At 35.9% G+C, this 24,615-nt stretch overlaps 1 protein-coding gene across 20 annotated transcripts in view; it reads left to right on the forward strand.

Moving 5' to 3' along the window:
• Positions 1 to 24,615, forward strand: part of KIAA1328 (KIAA1328 ortholog) — a 342,578-nt gene that overhangs the window by 201,320 nt on the left and 116,643 nt on the right. For all 20 annotated transcript variants that reach the window (XM_001497549.6, XM_005612850.4, XM_014727689.3 and 17 more), the window contains one exon: positions 21,988 to 22,661. In XM_001497549.6, coding sequence (XP_001497599.4) covers positions 21,988 to 22,661 — 674 coding nt within the window. The remainder of the gene's footprint in view (positions 1 to 21,987; positions 22,662 to 24,615) is intronic.

Genomic DNA, 24,615 nt, shown 5'->3' on the forward strand with positions numbered 1-24,615 from the left:
CATTTGGTCATTCTATATTATCTCTTTATATGTTGTTGTATTTAATTTGGTAGTATTTTAGTAAAAATTTTTGTATCCATGTTCGTGTAGGATATTGGTTTGTAATGTCTTTGGTTTTTATATTAGAGTAATGCTAGCACATAAAATAAGTTGTGAATGTTCCTCTTTCCTCTATTTCATGAAAAACATTTGTGTAAATTGGTTTTTTTTTACTTAAATGTTTGAGAGAATTCATCAATGAAGCAATCTGAGCCATAAGTTATCTTCACGGGAATTAATTAGAAATTCAATTTGTTTAGTTGTTAGAGCTATTGCGGTGTTCTCTTTTATCTTGATCCATTCATGCAGTCTTTGTCTTTCAAACAATTTGTTGATTTTATCTAAGTTGTCAAATTAATCAGCATAAAGTTATTTGTAATATTTCTGAGTTGTCTTTTCAATGACTATGGTGTATAGTGGTGTCTTTCTTTAATTCCTGATAGTGTAGTTTGTCTTCTCTCTTATCAGTCTATCAAAAGTTTAACCTTCTCAAAGAATCTGCTTTTGTTTTAATTCTTTCTCTGTTTGTCCATCTTATACTTCATTCATTTCTGACACAATCTTTATTATTTCTGTTATGATTGCTTTGGGTTTAATGTGTTCTTATTTTTTTAGTTCTTAATACCGAAGCTCATATTATTAATTTGAGATGTTCTTTTCTAATATGGGCATTTTAAAGCTATAAATTTCCCTCTATAAGCTGCTTTAACTGCATCCCCTAAATTTTGCTATGTTATGTGTTCATTTTCATTTAGTTCAAAATATTTGCTAATTTCCCTTCTGATTTCTTCTTTCATGCGTAGGATATTTATAAGTATGTTCCTAAATTTTAAAATAATTGGTGATTTTCCAGATAGCTTCTGTTACTGACTTCTTAATTTCTTTGTATTAACATCAATTCTTTTTAATTTGTTGAAACTTGTTTTATGCCTCAATGTATGGTTTATGCTGGTGGTTGTTTCATGTGTACTTAAGATGAATATAAATTAGGTCCACTTGGTTGATAACGTTGTTTGTCTTCCATAACCCTATTGATTTCCTGTCTATGTCCTGTATCATTTACTGAGAGAAGAGTGTTGAAATCTCTAACTTTAATTGTTTGTTATTCTGTTTTTCATTTCCGTTCTGTCATTTTTGTTTCATGTAATTTCTTTTTGGTTTGTTGTTGTTGTTTTGCTAAGGAAGATTTGCCCTGAGCTAACATCTGTGCCAATCTTCCTCTATTTTTTAGTATGTGGGCCACCAGCACAGCATGGCCCTAACAGAATGGTGTAGGTCCGATCCTGGGAACCGAACCCAGGCCACCAAAGCAGAGCGTGCCAAACTGAAACACTAGCCCACCGGGGCTGGCTTGCTTCATGTATTTTTAAGCTCTGTTATTAGGTGCATGCTCATTTAGGATTACTTTGATGCTTTGATGAATTGAACCCTTTATCATTATGAAATATTCCTATTTTTCCATGGCAGTTTTATTGCTTTAAAGTCTACTATGAAACTAACACAACAGTTACAGCATTCTTTTGATTAGTGTTTGAATAGTGCATCCTTTTCTATTCAGTTTACTTTTACTCTGTCCTTGTCTTTATATTTTGTGTGAGTTTTTGTAGACACCATATAGTTGTCTTGCTTTTTTATCCAATCTGTGAATCTTGTCCTTTAATTTGGAGTGTTTAGTTCATTTATATTTGGGTTTCAATCTACCATGTTGCTGTTTAATTTCTCTCTATCCCATCTGTACTTTTTTTTTTTCTCTCCTTTTAGGTTAATTGATTGTGTTTTATGATTTCTTTATTTTTTCTTTTGTTACTTTATTATTTATGTAATACATTTAAAGTTATATTTCATGCATTCAGTAGCAGCGTTAAATGGATAAAATGTTGGATGATAGGAGTCTGGAATGTATCTAGTTATTTTATATTACTTGTTTTTTAATTGAAGTAACATGATTTATAACATTATATAAATTTCAGATGTACATCATTATATTTTGACTTCTGTATGTTCACCACGAAAAGTCTATTTGCTATCCATCACCGTACATAAATGCCCCTTTACCCCTTTCAACCTCCTCCCACCCTCTTCTTGTCTGGTATTCATCAGTCTGTTCTCTGTATCCATGTGTTTGTTTGTATATCCTCTGCATTTGAGTGAAATCATATAATAATTGTCTTTCTCCATCTGACTTATTTCACTTAGTGTAATACCCTCAAGGTCCATCCAGGTTGTTGAAAATGGCAAGATTTCGTATTTTGTATGGCTGAGTAGTATTCCATTGTATATATATACACACCACATTTTCTTTATCCATTTTTCTGTTGATGGACACTTGGGTTGCTTCAAAGTCTTGGCTATTGTGAATAATGATGCAGTGAACATAGGGATGCATATATCTTTTTGAATTAGTGTTTTCATGTTCTTTGGATAAATGCCCAGAAGTGGAATAGCTGGATCATATGGTAGTTTGGTTTTTAATTTTTTGAGGAATCTCCATACTGTTCTCCATAGTGGCTGCATTAATTTACATTCCCACCAGCAGTGTACCAGGGCTCCCTTTTCTCCACACCATCTCCAACACTTGTTACTTCTTGTCTTTTTAATACCAGCCATTCTGATGGGTGTGAGGAGGTGTCCCATTGTAGTTTTGATTTGTGTTTCCCTAGTAATTAGTGATGTTGAACATCTTCTCATGTGCCTGTTGTCCATCTGTATATCTTCTTTGGAAAAATGTTTCTTCAAATCCTCTGCCCATTTTTTTTTCTTTTTCTTCTCCCCAAAGCCCCCCAGTACATAGTTGTATATTCTAGTTATGAGTACCTCTGGTTGTGCTTTGTGGGATGCCACCTCAGCATGGCCTGATAGGTGGTGCCATGTCTGCACCCAGGATCTGAACCAGCAAAACCCTGGGCTGCCAAAGTGAAGCACGCAAAGTTAACCACTTGGCCATAGGGCTGGCCCCCTTCTGCCCATTTTTTGATCAGGTTGTTTATATTTTTGTTTTTGAGTTGTATGAGTTCTTTATATTTTGGATATTAACCCCTTATCAGGTATATGATTTGCAAATATATTTTCCCAATTGATAGCTTGTCTTTTCTTTTTGTTGATGGTTTGCTTTGCTGTGCAGAAGCTTTTCCTTATAATGCAGTTCCATTTGTTTATTTTTTCTTTGCTTGTTTTCCTTACCTGACAACACATATTCAGAAAGATACTGCTAAGACTGATGTCAAAGAGCCTGATGCCTGTGTTTTCTTCTAGGAGTTTTATGATTTTAGGTCTCACATTCAAGTCTTTAATATTTTTTAGTTAATTTTTGTGTGTGGTGTAAGACAATGGTCTACTTTCATTTTCTTGCACATGGCTGTCTAGTTTCCAAACACCATTTATTGGAGAAACTTTCTTTTCTTTGTGATTTGTTCCTGGCTACTTTGTCAAAGATTAGCTGTCCATATGTATGTGATTCTACTTATGGACTTTCAATTCTATCCATTGATCTGTGTGTCTGTTTTTGTGCTAGTACCATGCTGTTTTGATTACTATAGCTTTGTAGTGTATTTTGAAATCAGGGAGTGTGATACCTCCAGCTTTGTTCTTTTTTCTATGGATTGCTTTGGCTATTTAGGGTCTTTTGTTGCTCCATATAAATTTTAGGATTCTTTGTTCTATTTCTTTTTTATTTCTATGATATCTGTTGTAATTTCTCCACTTTCCTTTCTGATTTTATTTATTTCATCCTTATCTCTTTTTTCTTTTTCTTTTTTTTAATTTTTGTTTTTTTCAGATGTACATCATATTTCAAATTCTGGATACATTACATCATGTTCACCAACCGAACACTAATTATAGTGCATCCCCTCACATGTGACCCTAATCACCCCTTTTGCCCTCCCCCCGCCCCCTTCCCCAGTGATAACCACCAGTCCAATCTCCAATGCTATGTGTTGGTTTTTTTTTTTTTTGTCATTTTTATCTTCTGCTTATGAGTGAGATCATATGGTATTTGACTTTCTCCCTCTGACTTATTTCACTCAGCATAATACCCTCAAGTTCCATCCATGTTGTCACAAATGGCTGGATTTCGTCATTTCTTATGGCTGAGTAGTAGTCCATCGTGTATAAATACCACATCTTCTTTATCCATTCGTCCCTTGATGGGCACCTAGGTTGCTTCCATGTCTTGGCTATTGTGTATAATGCCGCAATGAACATAGGGGTGCAAGTATCTTTATGCCTTTGTGTTTTCAAGTTCTTTGGATAAATACCCAGCAGTGGAATAGCTGGATCATATGGTAGATCTATCCTTAATTTTCTGAGGATGCTCCAAACTGCTTTCCATAGTGGCTGCACCAGTTTGCACTGCCACCAGCAGTGAACAAGGGTTCCCTTCTCTCCACACCCTCTCCAACATTTGTTGTTTCCTGTCTTGTTAATTATAGCCATTTTGATCGGAGTGAGGTGATACCTCATTGTAGTTTTGATTTGCATTTCCCTGATAGCTAATGATGTTGAACATCTTTTCATATGCCTGTTGGCCATCTGTATATCTTCTTTGGAGAAATCTCTGTTCAGCTCTTTTGCCCATTTTCTAAATGGATTGTTGGTTTTTTTGTTGTTGAGCTGTATGAGTTCTTTGCATATTTTGGATATTAACCCCTTATCTGATATGTGGTTTGCAAATATCTTCTCCCAATTGTTAGGTTGTCTTTTCGTTTTGTTGATGGTTTCCTTTGCTGTGCAGAAACTTTTTAGTTTGATGTAGTCCCATTTGTTCATTTTTTTCTTTTGTTTCCCTTGCCCGGTCAGACGTGGGACTTGAAAATATGCTGCTCAGACCAATGTCATAGAGCATACTGCCTATGTTTTCTTCTAGAAGTCTCATGGTTTTGGGTCTTACATTCAAGTCCTTAATCCATTTTGAGTTGATTTTTGTGCATGGTGTAAGAGAATGGTCTACTTTCATTCTTTTGCATGTGGCTGTCCAGTTTTCCCAACACCATTTATTGAAGAGACTCTCCTTTCTCCATTGTATGCTCTTGGCTCCCTTGCCGAATATTAGCTGTCCATAAACATGTGGGTTTACTTCTGGGCTCTCAATTTTGTTCCATTGATCTGTGTGTCTGTTTTTGTGCCAGTACCATGCTGTTTTGGATGCTATGGCTTTGTAGTATAATTTGAAATCGGGGAGTGTGATACCTCCAGCTTTGTTCTTTTTTCTCAGGAATCCTTTGGCTATTCGGGGTCTTTTGTTGTTCCATATAAATTTTAGGATTCTTTGTTCTATTTCTGTAAAAAATGTTGTTGGAACTTTGATAGGGATTGCGTTGAATCTATAGATTGCTTTAGGAAGTATGGACATTTTAACAATGTTAATTCTTCCAATCCAAGAGCACAGAATATCTTTCCATTTCTTTGTGTCTTCTTCGATTTCTTTCAACAATGTTTTATAGTTTTCGGTGTACAGATCTTTCACCTCTTTCGTTAAGTTTATTCCTAGGTATTTTATTCTTTTTGTTACAATTGTAAATGGGATTGTATTCTTAATTTCTCTTTCTGCTACTTCGTTGTTAGTGTATAGAAACGCAACGGATTTTTGTACATTGATTTTGTATCCCACAACTTGACTGTATTCCTTTATTATTTCTAAAAGTTTTTTAGTGGACTCTTTAGGGTTTTCTGGATATAAAAGCATGTCATCTGCAAAGAGTGACAGTTTCAATTCTTCTTTTCCAATATGGATCCCTTTTATTTCTTTTTCTTGCCTAATTGCTCTGGCTAGGACTTCCAATACTACGTTAAATAAGAGTGGTGACAGTGGGCATCCTTGTCTGGTTCCTGTTCTTAGAGGGATAGCTTTCAGTTTTTCTCCATTGAGAATGCTTATCTCTTTTTTCATAGTGAGTCTAGCTAAGGATTTATCAATTTTGTTGATCTTTTCAAAGAACCAGCTCTTAGTTTCGTTAATCTTTTCTATTGCCTTTTTAGTCTCTATTTCATTGATTTCTGCTTCGATTTTTATTATTTCCTTCCTTCTACTTACTTTGGGCCTCATTTGTTCTTCTGTTTCCAGTTCTTTTAGGTATAGTGTTAGATTGTTTATTTGAGATTTTTTTTTTGTTTCTTAGGGTAATCCTGTGTTGCTATAAACTTCCTTCTTAGTACCACTTTTGCTGCATCTCATAGATTTTGCTATCTGGTGCTTTGATTTTCATTTGTCTCCAGGTGTTTTTTATTTCTGCTATGCTTTCTTCGTTGATCCAATAGTTATTCAGTAGCATGTTGTTTAGTCTCCACATTCTTATGACTTTTCCAGCTTTCTTCTTGTAGTTGATTTCTAGTTTTATACCATTGTAGTTAAAAAAGATGCTTGATATGATTTCAATCTTCTTAAATTTATTGAAGCTTGTTTTGTTTCCCAACATATGGTCTATCTTTGAGAATGTTTCATGTGCACTTGAGAAGAATGTATATTCCGCTGCTTTGGGATGGAATGTTCTATATATAACTTTTAAGTCTATCTGGTCCAGTATTTCATTTAAAGCAAATGTTTCCTTCTTGACTTTCTGTCTGGATGATCTAATCATTGATGTAAGTGGGGTATTAAAGTCCCTTCCTATTATTGTCTTGCTGTCATTTCTCCCTTTTATGTTTTTTAATAGTTGCTTTATAGACTGATGCTCCTATGTTAGGTGCATATATATTAAGAAAGGTTATGCCTTTTTGGTGAATTATTCCCTTTATCATTATATAATGTCTACTTTTGTCTCTTTTTATCTATTTTTGGCTCAAAGTCTATTTTTTTCTGATATAAATATGACTGCACTCATTTTCTTTTGGTTGCCGTTTGTTTGGAGTGTTGTCTTCCACTCTTTCCTTTGAACTTATATTTGTCTTTAGAACTGAAATGGGTCTCCTGGAGGCAGCATATTTTTGGGTCTTGTTTTTTATCCATCCAGCTATTCTGTGTCTTTTGACTGGTCATTTCAATCCGTTTACATTTAGAGTGATTATTTATGTATGAAGGCTTACTCCTACCATTTATCTTTGTTTTCTAGTTGCTCTATATTTTCATTGTTTCTTTTTCCTTGTGTTTCTGTCTGCAATTTCAGTTTGGTGGTTTTCTGTGATGTCTTTCTCAGTTTCTTCTTTTTTTATGTTTCATGACTCTGCTGTGAATTTTTGTCTTGTGATTACCAGAGATGTGTATAAAAGATGGATGAAACAGCCCTTTTTCTGCTGATAACATCTTATCTCCATTAGCCTATGCGGACTCTGTCCTTTTCCTCTTCTACTTGCATATTTTTGTTGTCACAAATTATCCTTTTTTGTGTTCTGAGTTTGTTACCAAATTGAAGTGTTTAAAGTTATTTTTGATGCTTTCTTTCCCATTAGCTTTTATGTTATAATTGTTTACTCACCTATTCTAATATAGAGTTGCAATTTTCTGGTTTTGCCTGTCTATCATCTATTATTCAGGATTCACTGAATTTTTTTCTTTTCTCTCATATCACAATCTCTGCTACCTGTTGCCTACTGTCTGAAGTGGGTTTTCTTAACATTTTCACAGATTTTCTTGTTTAAGGTTGGAGGTTAATTTCTGACCCATTTTCTTCCTCAGGACTGGAAACAAAAGTCTGTCACTTTCATTTTTAATGGATATTTCCACTACGCAATAGAATTATTTTCAATTGAAAAATTATTTGTAAGTCTTAGTATTATCTTCTTGAAGGTAAGATGCTTGTTTTTTCTGTTGGCTTCTGAGAATATTTTATTTGTCCTTGGTTTCAGCAATTTTACTATCATGTGCTCTAGGTGTGGCTTTCTTTGTATCTGTCCTCCTTTAGATTCATACTACTTCTTAAATTTGTGGCTTGACAACAGTTTTGAAAAATTCTCTGCATTATCTTCAAATATTACTTCTTCCTCATTTTCTCTTTTCCATTCTTCTGGTAGTATAATTACATATATATTAGGCTTTTGTCATCATGTTCCTTATGTCATTTACATTCTTTTATTTATTTCCATCCTTTTACATCCATCTTTTCATGTTAGTCCAGATATTTTCTTCTGACTTTTATTCCAGTTCACTAATTGTCTCCTCAGATATATCTAATCTTCTGTTAAGTTTTTAACTGTATTTGTTATATTTTCAGTTAAAATTTCCATTTAATTTTTTTCTAGTTTTCAGTTTTCTGCAGTATTCTCTATCATGTTCAATATCTTAATCACATAAATAGCAATTACTTTAAAGTCTATGTTTGATAATGCCAATATTTAAATCTCTTGTGGTTCTATTCCTATTGTCTTTGTTTCCTTGTCTGTTATTTTTATCCTTTTGTATGCTTTCTTATTTTTTATTGACTGTTAGACATTGTGAAAAAAATTAGATATAATATGGGTCTCTGTTTGATATTACATTTCTCTAGAGAGAATTTGACTCTTCTTGCTGGCAGTTAGCACTGATTCAAATGACACCAACCCAGAGGGTTTGAAGCTCAGCTTTAATATGTACATAGGTATTTCTATTTTTGTTTCATTTTTACTGCTCGCTTTTCAGGGTTCTCAATTGAAAGCCAGGGGTTTTTTTTCATTTTTTTTTTTTAACTGAGGTCATATTGGTTTATAACATTGTGTAACTTCAGGTGTACATTATTATATATCAGTTCCTGTATAGACTGCATCGTGCTCACTACCAATAGTCTAGTTTTTATCCAGCACCATACATATGTGTCCCTTTACCCGTTTTGTCCACCCCCTCTACCCCCTTCCCCTCTGGTAACCACTAATCTGTTCTCTTTATCCATGTATTTGTTTATCTTCCACACATGAGTGAAATCCTACAGTGTTTGTCTTTCTATGTCTGGCTTATTTCACTTAACTAATACCCTCAGAGTCCATCCATGTTGTTGCAAGTGGAATGATTTTGTCTTTTTTTATGTGAAAGCCTGGAGTTTGTGACAGGACCTCTCTTGGCAGCCTCTGAAATCCAAATTTTGTTTCCAGCCCTGTGAGACTACTTAAAGCCTTTCTCAGCTTCTCAGCCAGCACTTCCTAATTTAGAACTTCTTGAATAGAAAAGTGACAACTAATGTCAAGCTATCTTTTCTTGTTTACCTTTTATCTAGAAGATTGGCTACTTCATGTCATCACTGCCTTAGTAACACTTTAATGCCTTCAAACAGATTTTAAAACATTTTTTGTCCTCGTAGTTATTTATGAGGGAAAGTTGATTGTAACAAAGTAATCCACAATGGATTCTGCCCAATCTTTTTGAGAATTTAGAGATACCAGACCCTGAAGAAATTCTATAGAGTACTTAATCAACAAATTGTAGAAAGGTTGTTGGTGCCTTTCTCCTGCTATAATTCATTTTTATGCCTTGGCAAGGCATCTGCCCCCTACTTGGTTCCCTTACTCTCCAAGGATCATTTAATACAATGGCAGATCTGAACACTTAAATTTTAATTACATTATTTCAGTTTGGTTTGTTGGTGTTTTGATCTGTGGTAGGCCTTTCTTTTTTCTTTATTTTTTACTATCTCCCCATATAAACTTCTTGTCTTAATTCCTTCAGATACTGTATAATCTATACTGGTCATTTCCTATATTAGGTGGACATGAAAAATGTAAAGTGAAACTTCTTTAACATAACACTTATACCATTTTTACTACTAACATTTTGGCTTCATCTGTTCCCCATCATTCTGTCCTCCATGCTCTGGAGTACTTAGAGTTCAGTTCATATATTCACACACATGTTCATTTTCACAATCTCTGTTGTTCTTCTCATATGTCCCCCTGCCTGAAATTTCCTACCCTCCACACACTACACACTCTCACACATACCTTTATCACTAATAAGCTTCAGTCTTTCTTCCAAAATTTAGTTTAACTATCTCCTCTACTGTGAAACCTTCCCTACTTCCCCTCCCCTGACTAAAGGCAAAACTAATTTCCCTAATGCTCCTCAACTCATTGCACATAAGTCTTAATAGACCTTGTCACATAAAAATATTTCCCCCCTTAGCCAAAATTTGAGGGCCATTAAGGTTGAGACTCTGTTCTATTAAGCTTTGTATTCCTGGCAGCTAGCACAGTATCTGGCAGATACTTCCAGATCCCCATCCTGCCGGCTCACACCAAGGTAGCAGCCTATACCTTTGAGTAAAATTATACAGTAAATGGATAATAATACTTAATGTGTTTATGCATATTATTTTGTTTGTATATACTCTTCCTTTCTACCGTTAGACAAATATACAAGATTTGGCTTTTAAATACAGAAGTTTTGTTCATTTCTGTGTATCTTTAATTTAATGACTTTAAGAAAAATCATTTCTCCCCAAATGTCTAGCATCCTAACTCTTTCTTCTCATGTTTAGCACCAGAGCAGCATCCAAAATAGTTATGGGACTGTGTTTTTTGGGGAGTATCTTTTTGCACATTGGATGACACCATTAGCTAAAAAAAGATTTGGGGGAAATCACAATTAACTTTACATTTTTGAATGCCCTGTTTGTCTAAAATTCCCATCAAATCTTCCCTCTGAACTTAATGCCTCTCGCAAAATATGCCAGCCATAGGTGCTGGCCTGGTGGCATAGTGGTTAATTTCACACACTCTGCTTCATTGGCCTGGGGTTCACGGGTTTGGATCCCAGGCATGGACCTACACACTGCTCATCAACCCATGCTGTGGCAGCATCCCACATACAAAAGAGAGGAAGATTGGCACAGATGTTAGTTCAGGGCCTATCTTCCTCACCAGGAAAAAAAAAAGAAAAAGCCAGCCTTGTTTATGAGTCACTTACGTTAAGGTTGATTTTTTTCTTTAATAACTCAAAATAGGAATCCTGTGGCAGTTGCCTTTTGTTCAGTTACTGCGTCTTACAACCTGTTTGCCTATCCCTACTCTAGGTTGATATAGCACACGTGTTTTGTAGTTTTTCCAGTATAGTGTTTTGTTTTAAAACTTTTCATGGGACATTTTAGAAAATAATATAATGATCTGCTTTAAGTTTAAATTCTCATCTCAAAAGTAAAAAATACCATTGTAATTTACTGTTTCACAGATCCAAACTAAATAGGCATGTAGATCCCTATTTTTGTTGTTGTTGTTTTGCTGAGGAAGATTAGCCCTGAGTTAACATCCATTGCCAACCCTACTCTCCTTTTGCTTGAGGAATATTGTCCCTGAGGTAACATGTGTGCCAATCTTCCTTCAGTTTATATGTGAGTCACCACCACAGCCTGACTGATGAATAGTGTAGGTCTGAGCCCAGATCTGAACACATGGACCCGGGCTGCTGAAGCAGAGTGCCGCACTTAATCACTATGCTGTGGGGCCAGCCCCTCTAGATTCCTGTTTTTATTGTCTCTGTGTAGTGAAAGACATAGTGGGAATTATTCCTATATTTATAGAATTTTTTATCAAGCTTTAAACACTCTGATTGAGAAAAGGTACTTATAGAAAAAGTAAGTGCCTCCTTCAGAAGCACACTACATTTTAAGATACATTACTATCAAGTTCCTTAGGATACAAGTTAGGCCATTTAGCTGTTGCTGCTCCTGCTTCTTACTTCTTGGTTCATTCAACAAATATTCATTAATTTAAGTATCTTTTATCTATAAAGACCAGTGTCATTGAAATAGGAAGTTGAAGTAGCATTGCGTCTCTCCTCAAGTTCCATACAGTATACTGAAGAGGGGCCAAACTGTATGCAAAAAGAATTATCTATTGGACACCTACTATCTCTCATTGAGACATAGCAGTGAACAAAATTAATGGTATCTTTTGAGGTTTTTGCCTTCAAAGAGTTTGCAGTTTCCATAAGAAGTGTAAATACTTACACATTACAAGGAAACAGAGATGTGAAAACAGGTAACACTTAACTATGATGGAGCAGTTTGAAATATGTACAACAATAAAGAAATGAATAAAGTACTCCTGGGGTTCCTTCTGGGAAAGGCACAACTAATCTGAGCTGGGGGGATGGGAAAACCACAATAGAAGGAAGTGGTATTAAGCCAGTCTTGAAACATGAATAGAATTTCGAAGGATAGGAAAATGAGTTAGGGCCTTCGAGAATGAGGAAATTTCATCACTCATTTACTTTTTACTAATTTCCAAATGAAATCTCTTCTCTTGGTTTTTTGCTGTAAACTAAACTAGCTAATAAACAATGTCCTAATTTTTTAAAAGTCCCCAAGGAAGGGCTAGCGCCCTCTCAGAGTCACTGCCTTAAATCTCTTTGAATCGGTTGTTCCTGGGCTTTCAGAAATGCTTCTCATTAGTTCTCTTCAGCAGCCCTGGTTCTGCAGCCACTTCCAGGGGGAAACATGAATATAGGAGACTCTAATCTTTAGTGAAACTGCTGTGATTCACTTTGGGAAATCTTGGTGTCATAAACAACATCCTGGTTTTCCTTCCCTCCTATTTCTGTACAAGTTGATTATGGGTTATACTTATTAGTACTTCTGAAATGCTCTTTTTCAGGAGTTTTTTCACTTACTAATCTCAAAAATACAACACAAATAGTTTTTCCCCGCAGCCAACAACATAAATGCATTCTAAACTCGGACCTCACCTTCAGAGACAGTTGGTCACAGTCAAGTAGCATTAATTTTATGTTTTCCAGAAATTGTCTTAAAAATTCTTTATTAAAACTTTCCTTTATTTGACACAAGCTAGTCTGGTTTGCTTCTTTTAAAAAGAACTGCATTGAAACATCTGCTTACATGCAGTTCTTGTTTCCATTGTTGAGCCTTATTGTTACTGGAGGGATGGGTGAGAGGACAGTCAACAGACAATGGGAGTTTATTTGGAACCCCAGGATATGCTCGGTAAATGTAATGCCAAGAGGGTGGCACAAGAAAATTCATGTATACTCTTAGGGATCATTTTCTTGTGCAGCATCCTTAACTAAATCTAAGTACCAGTTGGCTTCATTGTTCACTATGTTTTGTTTTCATTTTGTACCAGTGAAGATTGTCTTCACCACTTCTAACTTATCTGTCTCATTTTCTCTTCAACCTTCTTTCTGATGTTCATTAAATGATTAAAAGTAGTCTTATGCATCTGTTTCCTCTTACAGACTTAGAAAATATGTATAAAGCTCATTTTTCTTTTTTCACTTTTAGCAATTATGATCATATATATGAAAGCAATCTGAATCAGAACATGGTTATGTATTTCACTGGTGAATGGTTGTCCCTTTTAAATCCCATCAAAATATTTAGGACTGTCCTCACAACTATACGTTTTATTCAGTCTTCATTTGTATCTCTTTCAGATTTAACTACCAGATAGATAAATTAAGATGTTGATTTAAATTCTTCATTGTGTGAGTCACATAAGGCATTGATGTTAAAACACAGAATTTGCTAGGGAAAATAGAATCAAGGGACATTCACTAATTTTGCAGTAGTTCTGTTAGTTGATAGTTGAACATTTACTAATTGATATAATTTCTCATCTAACCCTCTTCTTTTCTCTCATTTTCTTGGAGTATGCCAACCTACTCCCTGGGTTTTTCAGCAGTTAAAGATAGCATAAACTATCTTTAGTGAAGATAAAGAGATAAGAGAGATAAAGAGGTCATCAAACCCAATCCCTTATTTTACAAATGTCTAAACTGCCCAAGAGAGAGGTAAAGTGACTTGCCAAAAATAACAGAACTCCTAAGTAGCAGGACTGGAATTCTAATCAAGGTATTTTGACATCAACTCAAGTATACTTTCAATTATTCTGTGCTCTCTATTCATTTTTACAGCAAATCAACAAATTCCATCTTTCAGGAAATGTAGTAATGGTTAAAGAATATGAGGTTTAACCTTTTCTGATTCTGGTAGTTACTGTTAAAAATTTTGGCAGGCCTATGTTGTACATATCCTAAGAGTTGCTATGGCATTTAGTATCTGTTGCTAGTATTCTGTCATTTATACGTTATTGTGTGCCTTTATTCTTTTAAATTTCATAATTATTGACTTTAATGTCTTTTAGATTCAATATTCCTAAGTTGTGCTGCAGTCCCTATGGGAACTAGAATAAGTTATTAGAGCCTTGCAAATGCGTTTGACTGCTGCATCCTGTTATTTTTCTCTTCCATTGATGGCCCACAGCTTCAGCTGCTGAGCAGTGGAGAAGCTTAAACCTCTAGGGCCCATTAGATTTAACTTGTTTACTGCATTGATATCTATATGTTAAATGACAAGAGAGTTCAGGTTATTGAATAATTTAAAATTCAGCTCTAATTGGTGTCATATGACCTGGAAAAGGCCATGGAAGATGCCAGGAGCATGCTGTGAATTTCTTATAAATAATTCATAAATTAGATGATTCATTTGCCTGGATGTCTTGCTAAATGCAAAAGTTTGTAAGTTATAACTGATAATATAACACCTGTAAGTATTTAGTTCATAACGCTGGAAGGTAATCTACCTTGATGATCTTCTAGCAAAATCTGCCACTATAGGAGAGTTAATTGCACTAGGGAGAATGAGCATTTATTTGGGATGAGACTTTGGCAAACCATACAGTGCAGCTGTTATATTACATGGCTTCTGTCAGCTTGACAACTGGTCCATGTAAGCCCAACTAAAAGCGCAGCATGTCATTCTGTGCCTTAGTTCACATTAACTCCAAATGTTCTAGGTAATGCAATGATTTGCCTTACACACGGTAGCTTAGGTTTAGAAATGTTTATCTAGGTTTTGAATTTCTGACTTCGTAATAAAATAAAGAGTGCAGGGGGAAATTTTGAAGTTACAAAATTGAGGTTTTCATTCATATAAGGCTATCAGTGGGAATATGAGGATTGTTAATAGGGTGCTTGCCAGGATAGTAAATTATTATTTACCGTCAGAGAAATGAATACCAATAAGACTTGTTGGTACTATTGACTAATCCTGTGGTTAACAACTCATAAATTCATTGTAAGTAATCACTTCCTAATCATGCAAAGTAAATAACAACCTATTGCAAGAAATAATTGCTGCAGTTTAGTTCACCTCTCTCCTTATGGCTTATAGCAGAGAGATTCGCTAGGTCTGTAAAAATGATTTTCAGAAAGTTATAAAACATCACTGTTTACTTGTTAATACTATTTCACCAAGAAATACTGCAATTGTTATTTTTCCAACATGTGAGAACACAGGAAAACTCTGATTACCGTAGGAATAGTATATGATTTTGTGTGTGTTCAGGTATGTGCTTATACACCTATGTGTGTGTGCATACATGTATACAAGATCATATCATACATGTTTACAATATAAACATCTTTATTTTCTATGAAATCTTTACAAATATCTGTCATATTTTAAAAATGTATCTTAAAGATTGGGAAAACCTTCTTCCAACTCAGAAATTTACTAACTTTCAGCATGACAAAACTCCTTGTGTCCAGGCTAAGTCTCTCACACTTTTTTAAACCTTATACTTTTCTCATTGGTGTTTTTTTTACCTAGTCATTAGCCTGTGTCTACCCAAGTTAAAAGACATTAGTTCCAACTGTCATGAGCCAAAAATGCCTACATTCTCATCTTTCTTTTGTGCTGTGTATCCCATAGCATGCCTTGTCAAAGACTTTATTGGCTTCATTTCTGCCACTTTTAGAGGCTCAAGATGTAGCCAAAGATTGTAGTACCTTTTGTATAAGACAAATCCTAATATGCTACCATCTTGAATGCAACTTTTTTATTTGTTGTAATCCGTTAATCATTTTCTGTCTAAACTTTTTTTTTAATTTACACAATTTGTTTTTCCTGCCCAAGTATATTCTTTTGCGTGCTTTTCTGGTAAATATCAGTCTGTTCATTTCTGATTAAGCAGTCCATCCTACTCATTTTCATCACACAGAAAATGTGTAAAGAGATAGCACGTTGCAAATCATATTGTTCAATTCACTTATTGGGTTTTGAACATATCTTAGCATATTCATAGAATCTTTTAATTGAAAGAGCACTCAGTGTAATCATCAAGTTCAGTTGGCAGACTCTGGCAGGCCAATCCAGCCCACTGCATGGTTTTATACAAGTCATGAGCTAAGAATGGTTTTTAACTTTTTTTTTTTTAGGGAAGATTAACCCTGAGCTAACATCTGCTGCCAATCCTCCTCTTTTTGCTGAGGAAGGCTGGCCCTGAGCCAACATCCATGCCCATCTTCCTCCACTTTACATGCGGGACACCTACCGCAGCATGGCCTGTCAAGCAGTGCCATGTCCACACTTGGGATCCAAACTGGCGAGCACCAGGCCGCCAAAGCGGAATGTGCACACTTAACCGCTGCACCACCGGGCTGGCCCCGGTTTTTAACTTTTTAAATGGTTGGGGAAAAAAATGAACATTTTTTGATATAGGAAAATTACATTAAATTCAAATTCCAGTGTCCATAAGTAAGATTTTACTGGAATAGTCATTCATTTATGTATTATCTCTTGCTTTCACACTACAAAGGCAGAACTGACTGGTTATGACAAAGACTGTATGGACTACAAAGTCTAAAATGTTTGTTGTCTCGCCCTTTACAGAAAAAGTTTGCTGAGCCCTGCTATATAGCTATGAAAATAAACAAATTATAGCCACATATGGCACCATAGATGAACTTCACAAATCTAATGTTGGGTGAAAGAAGTCAGACACAAAAGAATGTATATGATATGATTCCATTTATACTTTAAAAATAAACAGGTAAAACTGAACTCTAATATGGCTATTTAAGCAGGGAAGTATTAAAACAAAGATATTTTTCCCATACAAGTCAAGATAGTATTCCCTTTGGCAGGAGAGGTACAGGGTTGTGGTGGTGCGGGGCCATCAAGGGTCTTCTGTGTATAGGCAGTAGTCTCTTTCTTGGATGGTGATTAGAGGGGCATTGCCTTGTGATTATTCACTAAGCTGATCACGTGTGTTTTGTGCACTTTTCTATGTTTATTATATTTCAAATTAAAGAAGTTTTTAAAAAAAAGCTACAGCATGGAATAGTGGAAGACTAAGGATTTGGAGTGAAACATATTCCTATGTCTCACAGAAAGTGTTGAGGTGGCCCTAAGAAAGTTGTGTTAATTCATTGAACTTCATTTGCTCATTTGTAAAGTGGTAATTTTACAGAGTTGTTAAGAATTATAGGTCAAATATAAAAAATTTAGCATAATGTATAGTGAGTTAAGAATAGCCAAAGTGGCAAAGTGTTCTGGGATCATGTTCTACATTCAGTGGTTAATGAAGGTGACCATTTAGAGCCACATTCTCTTATCTGAAATAATTTGCATAAAAATGTCTTCCCTGAGCTTCATTTTTCATTTCTCATCTTTAGTCCTTTAAAAATTATTTCTAATTATTTAAAGGTATTAGTTTCAAGAAGAACGTCACAAAAGAAAATATCCAAAGGACCAACAAGCATATGTTCATTAATATCATTACATATCAGGGAAATGCAAAATAAAACCACAATGAGATTTTCACTACACACACAATGGGTTGGCTAAAAATAAGAACACCTACCCTTCCAGGTGTTAGTGTGAATATGAGGCAACTGGGAGTCTCTTACTTTGCTAAGGGGGATATAAAACAGAATGACCACTTAGGAAAACTTACTGACAGTTTCTAATAAAATAAAACATATACCTACCCTGTGCTCAAGAGAAATAAATGCATATGTCTAAAAAAGACTCGTATAAGAATATTCATAGCAGCTTTATTCACAATAGCCCTAAACTGAAATCAACCTAATCCAATAAAAGAATATAAACAAATTTTGCTATATTCATACAATGAAATAATATGCAGCAATAAAAAAAGAATGAACTATTGATACATGCAACGTAGAAGCAGCTCAAAAATTGTGTTGAGCTTAAGAAGCCAGGCACAAAAGTATAGCATACTACATGATTCCATTTATGTGAAGTTCACCATAGGCAAAACTAGTCTATGGTCATAAAAGTCGGAATAATGGTTACCCCTGGGAGTGTAAGGAGTGGTATTGACCCGAAAGGGCACAAGGGAACTTTCTGTGGTAATGGAAATGTTCTGTAACTTGATCTGGAAAGTGATTACATGGGTATATATGCAAATATAAAAATTTATTTAAGATCTGTGTATTTTATTTTTTATAAATTGTACTTCCATTTTAAAAAAATCTACTGTCTTCTAAGTTAACATTATATATCTGAAAAATTCATATCAAACTCATATGCGAGAGACAGCAGTTACCGATTTGCTGTTAGTGTAAGCCTCAGTTAAGAGAAGTTTATTTGTAAATATCACATAGAAAGCATGGAGCAGCTCCAGGAAGAAAAACACATCTGTTTCATTCAGGCTCATTGTGACTTCCATGTGTCCCAAAGGCAATATTTGTCTTAACTTCACTAATAAAATAACTTAATTTCTATATTCAGATTCTAACAGAGTTTTCTCTCTCTCCTCTCTTCCTCTTCCTTAGTTAACATATGATTTGGCCTAATCATGGATCCTAATTTTCTTTTCTTTAGTTACAGACTCATAACCCAGCTTGAATTTTTCTACTAAGCTGATACAGTCAGCCCATAGTTATTGCGAATGTACTGTGTGCAAGCCCCAGTGCTATACATATAGAGAAGTAAATATAGCCCCTGCCTTCAGAAATTGTGAAAACAGAGAAGTCAGTGTTAAGAATAGTAGTAACAACAACAATGGGAAACTTTTCTTGAATACGAACTGTATATTAAGCACTATCCAAAGCACTTTATATGGATTATCTCATCTAATCATTGCAACAACCCTAAGAGACTGTGCAAGATGTTAGTGTAAGACTGACATCTTTGTATGAAGGAGAAAGATGAAGAACCTCTCTGTTATCTTAAGCAGTTCAACTCTGTCTCAACTTGCAAACCTCACTGTAGCAAAATAGAGGTAGATAACTGAACTCATTCTCTTTAGAAAACAATGTAGAGATAATCTGTTGTAACTGAACCTGCTCCTTAGGGATCTCACCCAACCAACCAAGCCCCCCACTCCCCCCCACCCCCCGCACACACACACACATGCATACACCACAGTGTTCTCCTTCAAAGAAGTTTGGGTAAATATAAGGGATTTTTTTTTCCTTTTTGTAAATAAGTACCCTTATAAATTGGCACCCTTGGTAATTGTCCATCTGTCTCACCATCACGTTCAATTTTGATCTAGCTGCTGTTTTTAATCCCTGTTTTACTGTTGAGGAATCTGAGGATCAGGCAAGTTGAGTAATATGCTATATTTAGTTTTTTATTGCTGTGTAACAAATTACTACAAACTTAACAGTTTAAAACAACACACATCTATTATCTCAGTTTCTGTGGGTGGTCATGAGTCAAGCACAGCTTCTTTAGGTCCTTTGCTCAGGGTCTTAGAAGGCTGCAATCAAGATGTCACTTGGGCTACATTCTAATTTGGAGCTCTAGGTCCTCTTCCAAGCTCACGTGCTTGTTGGCAGAGTTTAGTTCTGTGTGATAGATGTCTCATTTTCTTGCTAGCTGTTGGCTGAAAACTGCCTTCTCCTCCAGAGGTCGTTGCCACATGACCCCTTCTATTGGCCCGCCCACAATGTGGTAGCTTATCTCTTCAACGCCAGCAAGAGAATCTCTGACCATGGGGAGGGCACCAGACCCTCTTTTAAAGTGCTTGTTTAATTAGGTCTAGCCCACTCAAGATAATCTCCCTTTTTATTAATTCAGATTCAGCTGATTAGGAGCCTTAGTCACATCTGTAAAGTCCCTTTTGCCACATAGTGTAACATAATCACACAGGTGATATCTCGTCATATTTGCAAGCCCTACCCACGCTCAAAGGGAGGAGATAATACAGGGTGGGTACACTAAGAAGATGGGAATCTTGGGGACCATATTAGAATTCTACCTACCAACAGCAGATAATTACCCAGCAGGTAATTGACAAAGGAGTGTTTTCTGAACAAAGCATGCATCAAAATCATTACGTTGTACTGCTTCTCAAAAACATAAAAAGTTAACTACCAAAAAAATTTTAGAAATATTCCAAATACCTGACATTTGTGAATAATTTAATAATGAATGCTATTAACGTAAGTGTAGCTATATTAATACCTAAAAATGTACATATGTAAATAATGTTAAGGAACAAAAATGAAAAGATGAAATAATACATACATGCTGTCTATTATGTTAATAATACATGGATTAGAAAATATATAATGATATAGAATAGTCAGTTTAAGTTTCTGAATCTTTAAAAAAATTTGTCATTTTCAAAGTGTAATAATTCTATAAAAAGATAGTTTAGTGTACAAAATAGCAGATGATAAATGTTAAGTATTTGTGTTGACAGTAAATGCTACAGAAGTTCAGAGTAGGGAGATTAATGTGGACTAGAGTTTCCCTTTAGGTGTAAAATAAGGTTAATTTTTTATGAGGTAGTTTATCATAAATTTTGCCCTAGGACTAGTTCGTTTTCTGTATCTTGTCATTCTGCTCAGTGTGCAGAATTGCATGTCTTCTTTGAAGAGGGCCAAGTCTTCTCACCAGATGTGGCTCATTCTCATTTAAATACAACTCCTTTACCTTGCTTTAGAAACTGACTTAAAATCTTAAGAATCACAGTAATAGCCCTGTTTTATCATAGGATAGGAAACATGGTGTTGCTGTATATCTCTGTTAGTTGACACTTTTTACAAGACAGGTCATCATTTTCAACCCTTGCAAAGTTAACTAGTGGGAATTTTTTCCCCTTCTGCTAGAGATCTGAATAATAGATAACCATCTCAACTCTTTATCAATTAGTTCTTATTTAAAAAGAAATTGTGGTAGACTGAATAGTGGCCTCCCAAATATGTCCATGTCCTAATTCCTGGAACCTATGATTGTCACTTTGTGTGGCAGAAGGGACTTTGTATGACAAGAAACTTTACAGATGTGATTAAGGATCTTCAGATGAGGAAATTAGCCAGGATTACCTGAGTGAGTCTGATGTAATCAAAATGGTCTATATAAGAGGGACACAGAAGGAGTCAGATGGCACACAGACCGGCAGCTCTCAAAGTGTGGTCCCAAATTAGCAGCATCAGTGTCACCGGGAACTTGTTAAAAATGCACGTTCTCCAACTCTGCTCCAGACCTACTGAGTTGGAAACTCTGGGGATGAAGCCCAGCAGTTCATGTTTAACAAGCTTCCAGGTGATTCTGATACATGCGAAAGTTTGAGAATCACTGATATAAACTAAGTTTTGTTCTCCCTGATACAACAGGCTTGAGGCTAAAATGCTGGCACAGCTCGCCGTATTGGCCTGTCAAAGGTAATTTGCAACTGCTTCTTTTCTGCCTGAGTTCTATCAGACTGTAATCATTTGAACAGCTTAATTGAAAAATCACTTATGTTTATAGCTGAAATTAAATATGTTTTGTATTTAAATAACCACTTTTGATTAGAATCATATTTTGTTGAAAGTGGTTGGTTTTATCTCTGTGCTGTAAAGATATTTACAAAAACTCATCAAATTTCTAGCAGTAACTAACATCCTGTTCAATATAAGGTGATGTGTTTTACATCAAATCTCATGCTGCGTGATGACCAATCAAAGGGTATTTAAGGTGGCTGAAAGGATTTCTTGGCTTAGTATTCAAAATTAACCATTTTAAGACATTAACCTTTAATGTTTTTGTCTCTTCTCAAAGTTGATTTTATGTAACTCTCATTATTTGCAGCCCCTGCAAATCTTGCTTAAGCAGCAAGTAGCAACACTTTCTTTTTCTCCTCCTTATGGATTTACTGAAATGTAGATTGTTTGAAAATGGGTTTAGCTTTGTGGCACATGGCTGTTTAGCTGTGTGAATTCTATCATTTCTTGTTTAAGAAAACCAAACCACAGCTTTGTCTTGCTAAAATATGTCTTTGATTTCTGAAAAGCCAAAAGAAATAACTCTTTCTATTGAGCTCTTATTTGACAAGTGATCTTGTGGTTCCTTTTAGGTGTCCAATAGGAAAAGCGCTCTCCAGTCTTCGTCCACAGAACTGGATGGTTCCTACTTGAGTGTAGCCAAACCACAGACCTACCATCAAACCAAGCAAAGACCGAAGTCTGCAAACCAGGATCCAGCTTCAGAATCCCCTGTGAAGTTTAGGAATAATTCTTTGAAACCAGCAGCCCTTCATTATCCCACAGAGGATCCAGACAGGGCACAATCAGAGACCAGAACATGTAATTATGGATCCTCAGGGAGAAAACTAGTCGATGCAGTCTCTACAGAGAAAGCTCTACCAGAGAAATTGAATATGAAGGAATACCAACACCTTAAGCCTACTCTGTCTACTCAGTGTTGCGGTCATAGACTTTCTGAAAATGCAGATCATGTTCATGGTAGCCATCCTACAAACATGGCCCCTCAATATCCCAAGACACGTCTGGAATCATGCAGTTATTGTGGTCTTTCCTGGGCATCTCTGATGCATGGCCAAAGGGCACTGCATCCTAGTGAAACTGATATCAAAAAGCAACTGTCAGAAGATAGAAGGCAGCAACTTATGCTTCAGAAAATGGAGCTGGAAATTGAAAAGGAGCGCCTTCAGCATCTGCTGGCCCAGCAAGAGACAAAGCTTCTCCTAAAACAGCAGCAGCTTCATCAGTCTCGACTGGATTATAATTGGTGAGTTCTTCCTGTTCTTTCACCAATGTCTGTGGCTGGGAGAACACAGTATAAAATGATTGCTGTGTTGCTATAACAGATTTGTAGGAACAGAGGCTCCTCGGGATCTTGGCTTGCTCAAGATGCATACCAACTATGACTACTAAGTAAATTTCACTGTCTTCTTAGGAAGACTTGAAGAATTACCTTGTCTTCCAAAATGTTAGCTTAGAATATCTACTTCTGTGCAGTCCAGTGTAATTTTTGCTGGATTCCAAAGACAATATTTTTAAATGATACTACTATTACACAAATCCTTTGCTCTTTGATGTAGAGAATATTAGGCATTAAGTTAAAGCCTGAGATATCAGGATGTGAAATCAGATCGTGGGGAAGTGTGACTAGCTATCATCATCCCATATTTATGTATATCCACGATAATATAAAACGTAACAAATGATGGGAACCTTGTAAATTCAACGTTTTCTGGTCATGAAACATAACTTGTTCAATAACCAATTCTTATAAATTTACCCACATTTAAACTGTTCTTCCCTTAACAATTCTTCCCTAAGAAAAGTGTTTCAAAAACTAAAGTGCACTTTTTTTTTTTTTGAGGAAGGTTAGCCCTGAGCTAACTACTGCCAATCTTTCTCTTTTTTCTGAGGAAGACTGGCCCTGAGCTAACATCCATGCCCATCTTCCTCTATTTTATACGTGGGATGTCTGCCACAGCATGGCTTTTGCCAAGCGGTGCCATGTCCGCACCCGGGATTCTAACCAGTGAACCCCGGGCCTCCGAGAAGCGGAACGTGCAAACTTAACCGCTGCGCCACCAAGCCGGCCCTGAAGTGCACTTTTGATATTATAGTGTTCAGCATCGTTTTACATGCAAGTCATAAAGTTTATCTTAATTTATTCAAGCAAAAATAGTAATAAATCAGACACAATTGTGTTTGAAACATAAAATATGGTATTTATGTCTTTTAAAAAAAGTAAATTTCAAGTTTTCATAGGAAGGTGCTTATATATATATATCCCTACCATTTCCTCCTTTGTCAAACATACCATTTCCCTTTCGTACTCATTCTTATTAGACACACACATCCTTTACAGACAGACTTAATACTACTGTTATTTTCTTTTACTTCTTGGAGTTAATTTTCTTTCACTTACAGACTCTGCCTAATATTTTTTAGATTCTAATTTCTTTTTTTTTTTAGATTTTATTTTTTTTTCCTTTTTCTCCCTAAATCCCCCCAGTACATAGATGTATATTATTCGTTGTGGGTCCTTCTAGTTGTGGCATGTGGAACGCCGCCTCAGCTTGGTCTGATGAGCAGTGCCATGTCCGCGCCTAGGATTCAAACCAACGAAACACTGGGCCACCTGCAGCGGAGCGTGCAAACTTAACCACTCGAGCACGGGGCCAGCCCCATAGATTCTAATTTCTTTGAAAGCTCTTGAAATTTTTACTTTTGTTGCCTGAGCTTGCCAAGACCAATGTCAAGGAGCTTTCCCCCTGTGTTTTCTTCTGGTAGTTTTACATTTTCAGATTTTACACTTAAGTCTTTAATCCATTTCGAGTTAATTTTTGTGAGTGGTGTAAAATAGTGGTCCAATTCCATTCTTTTGCATATAGATACCCAGTTTTTCCAATCATTATTGAAGAGACTGTCCTTTCCCCATTGAGTATTCTCTTTTCTTTCTTTCTTTCCTTTTTTTTTGAGGAAGATTAGCCCTGAGCTAACATCTGCTACCAATCCTCCTCTTTTTGCTGAGGAAGGCTGGCCCTGAGCTAACATCTGTGCCCATCTTCCTCTACTTTATATGTGGGACGCCTGCCACAGCATAGCTTGACAAGCAGTGCACAGGTCTGCACCCGGGATCCAAACCAGCAAACCCTGGGCTGCCAAAGCGGAACATGCGAACCTAACCACTGCGCCACCGGGCCAGCCCCACCATTGTGTATTCT

This window comes from Equus caballus, chromosome 8 (assembly GCF_041296265.1).
Source record: "Equus caballus isolate H_3958 breed thoroughbred chromosome 8, TB-T2T, whole genome shotgun sequence".
Lineage (NCBI taxonomy): Eukaryota > Metazoa > Chordata > Mammalia > Perissodactyla > Equidae > Equus > Equus caballus.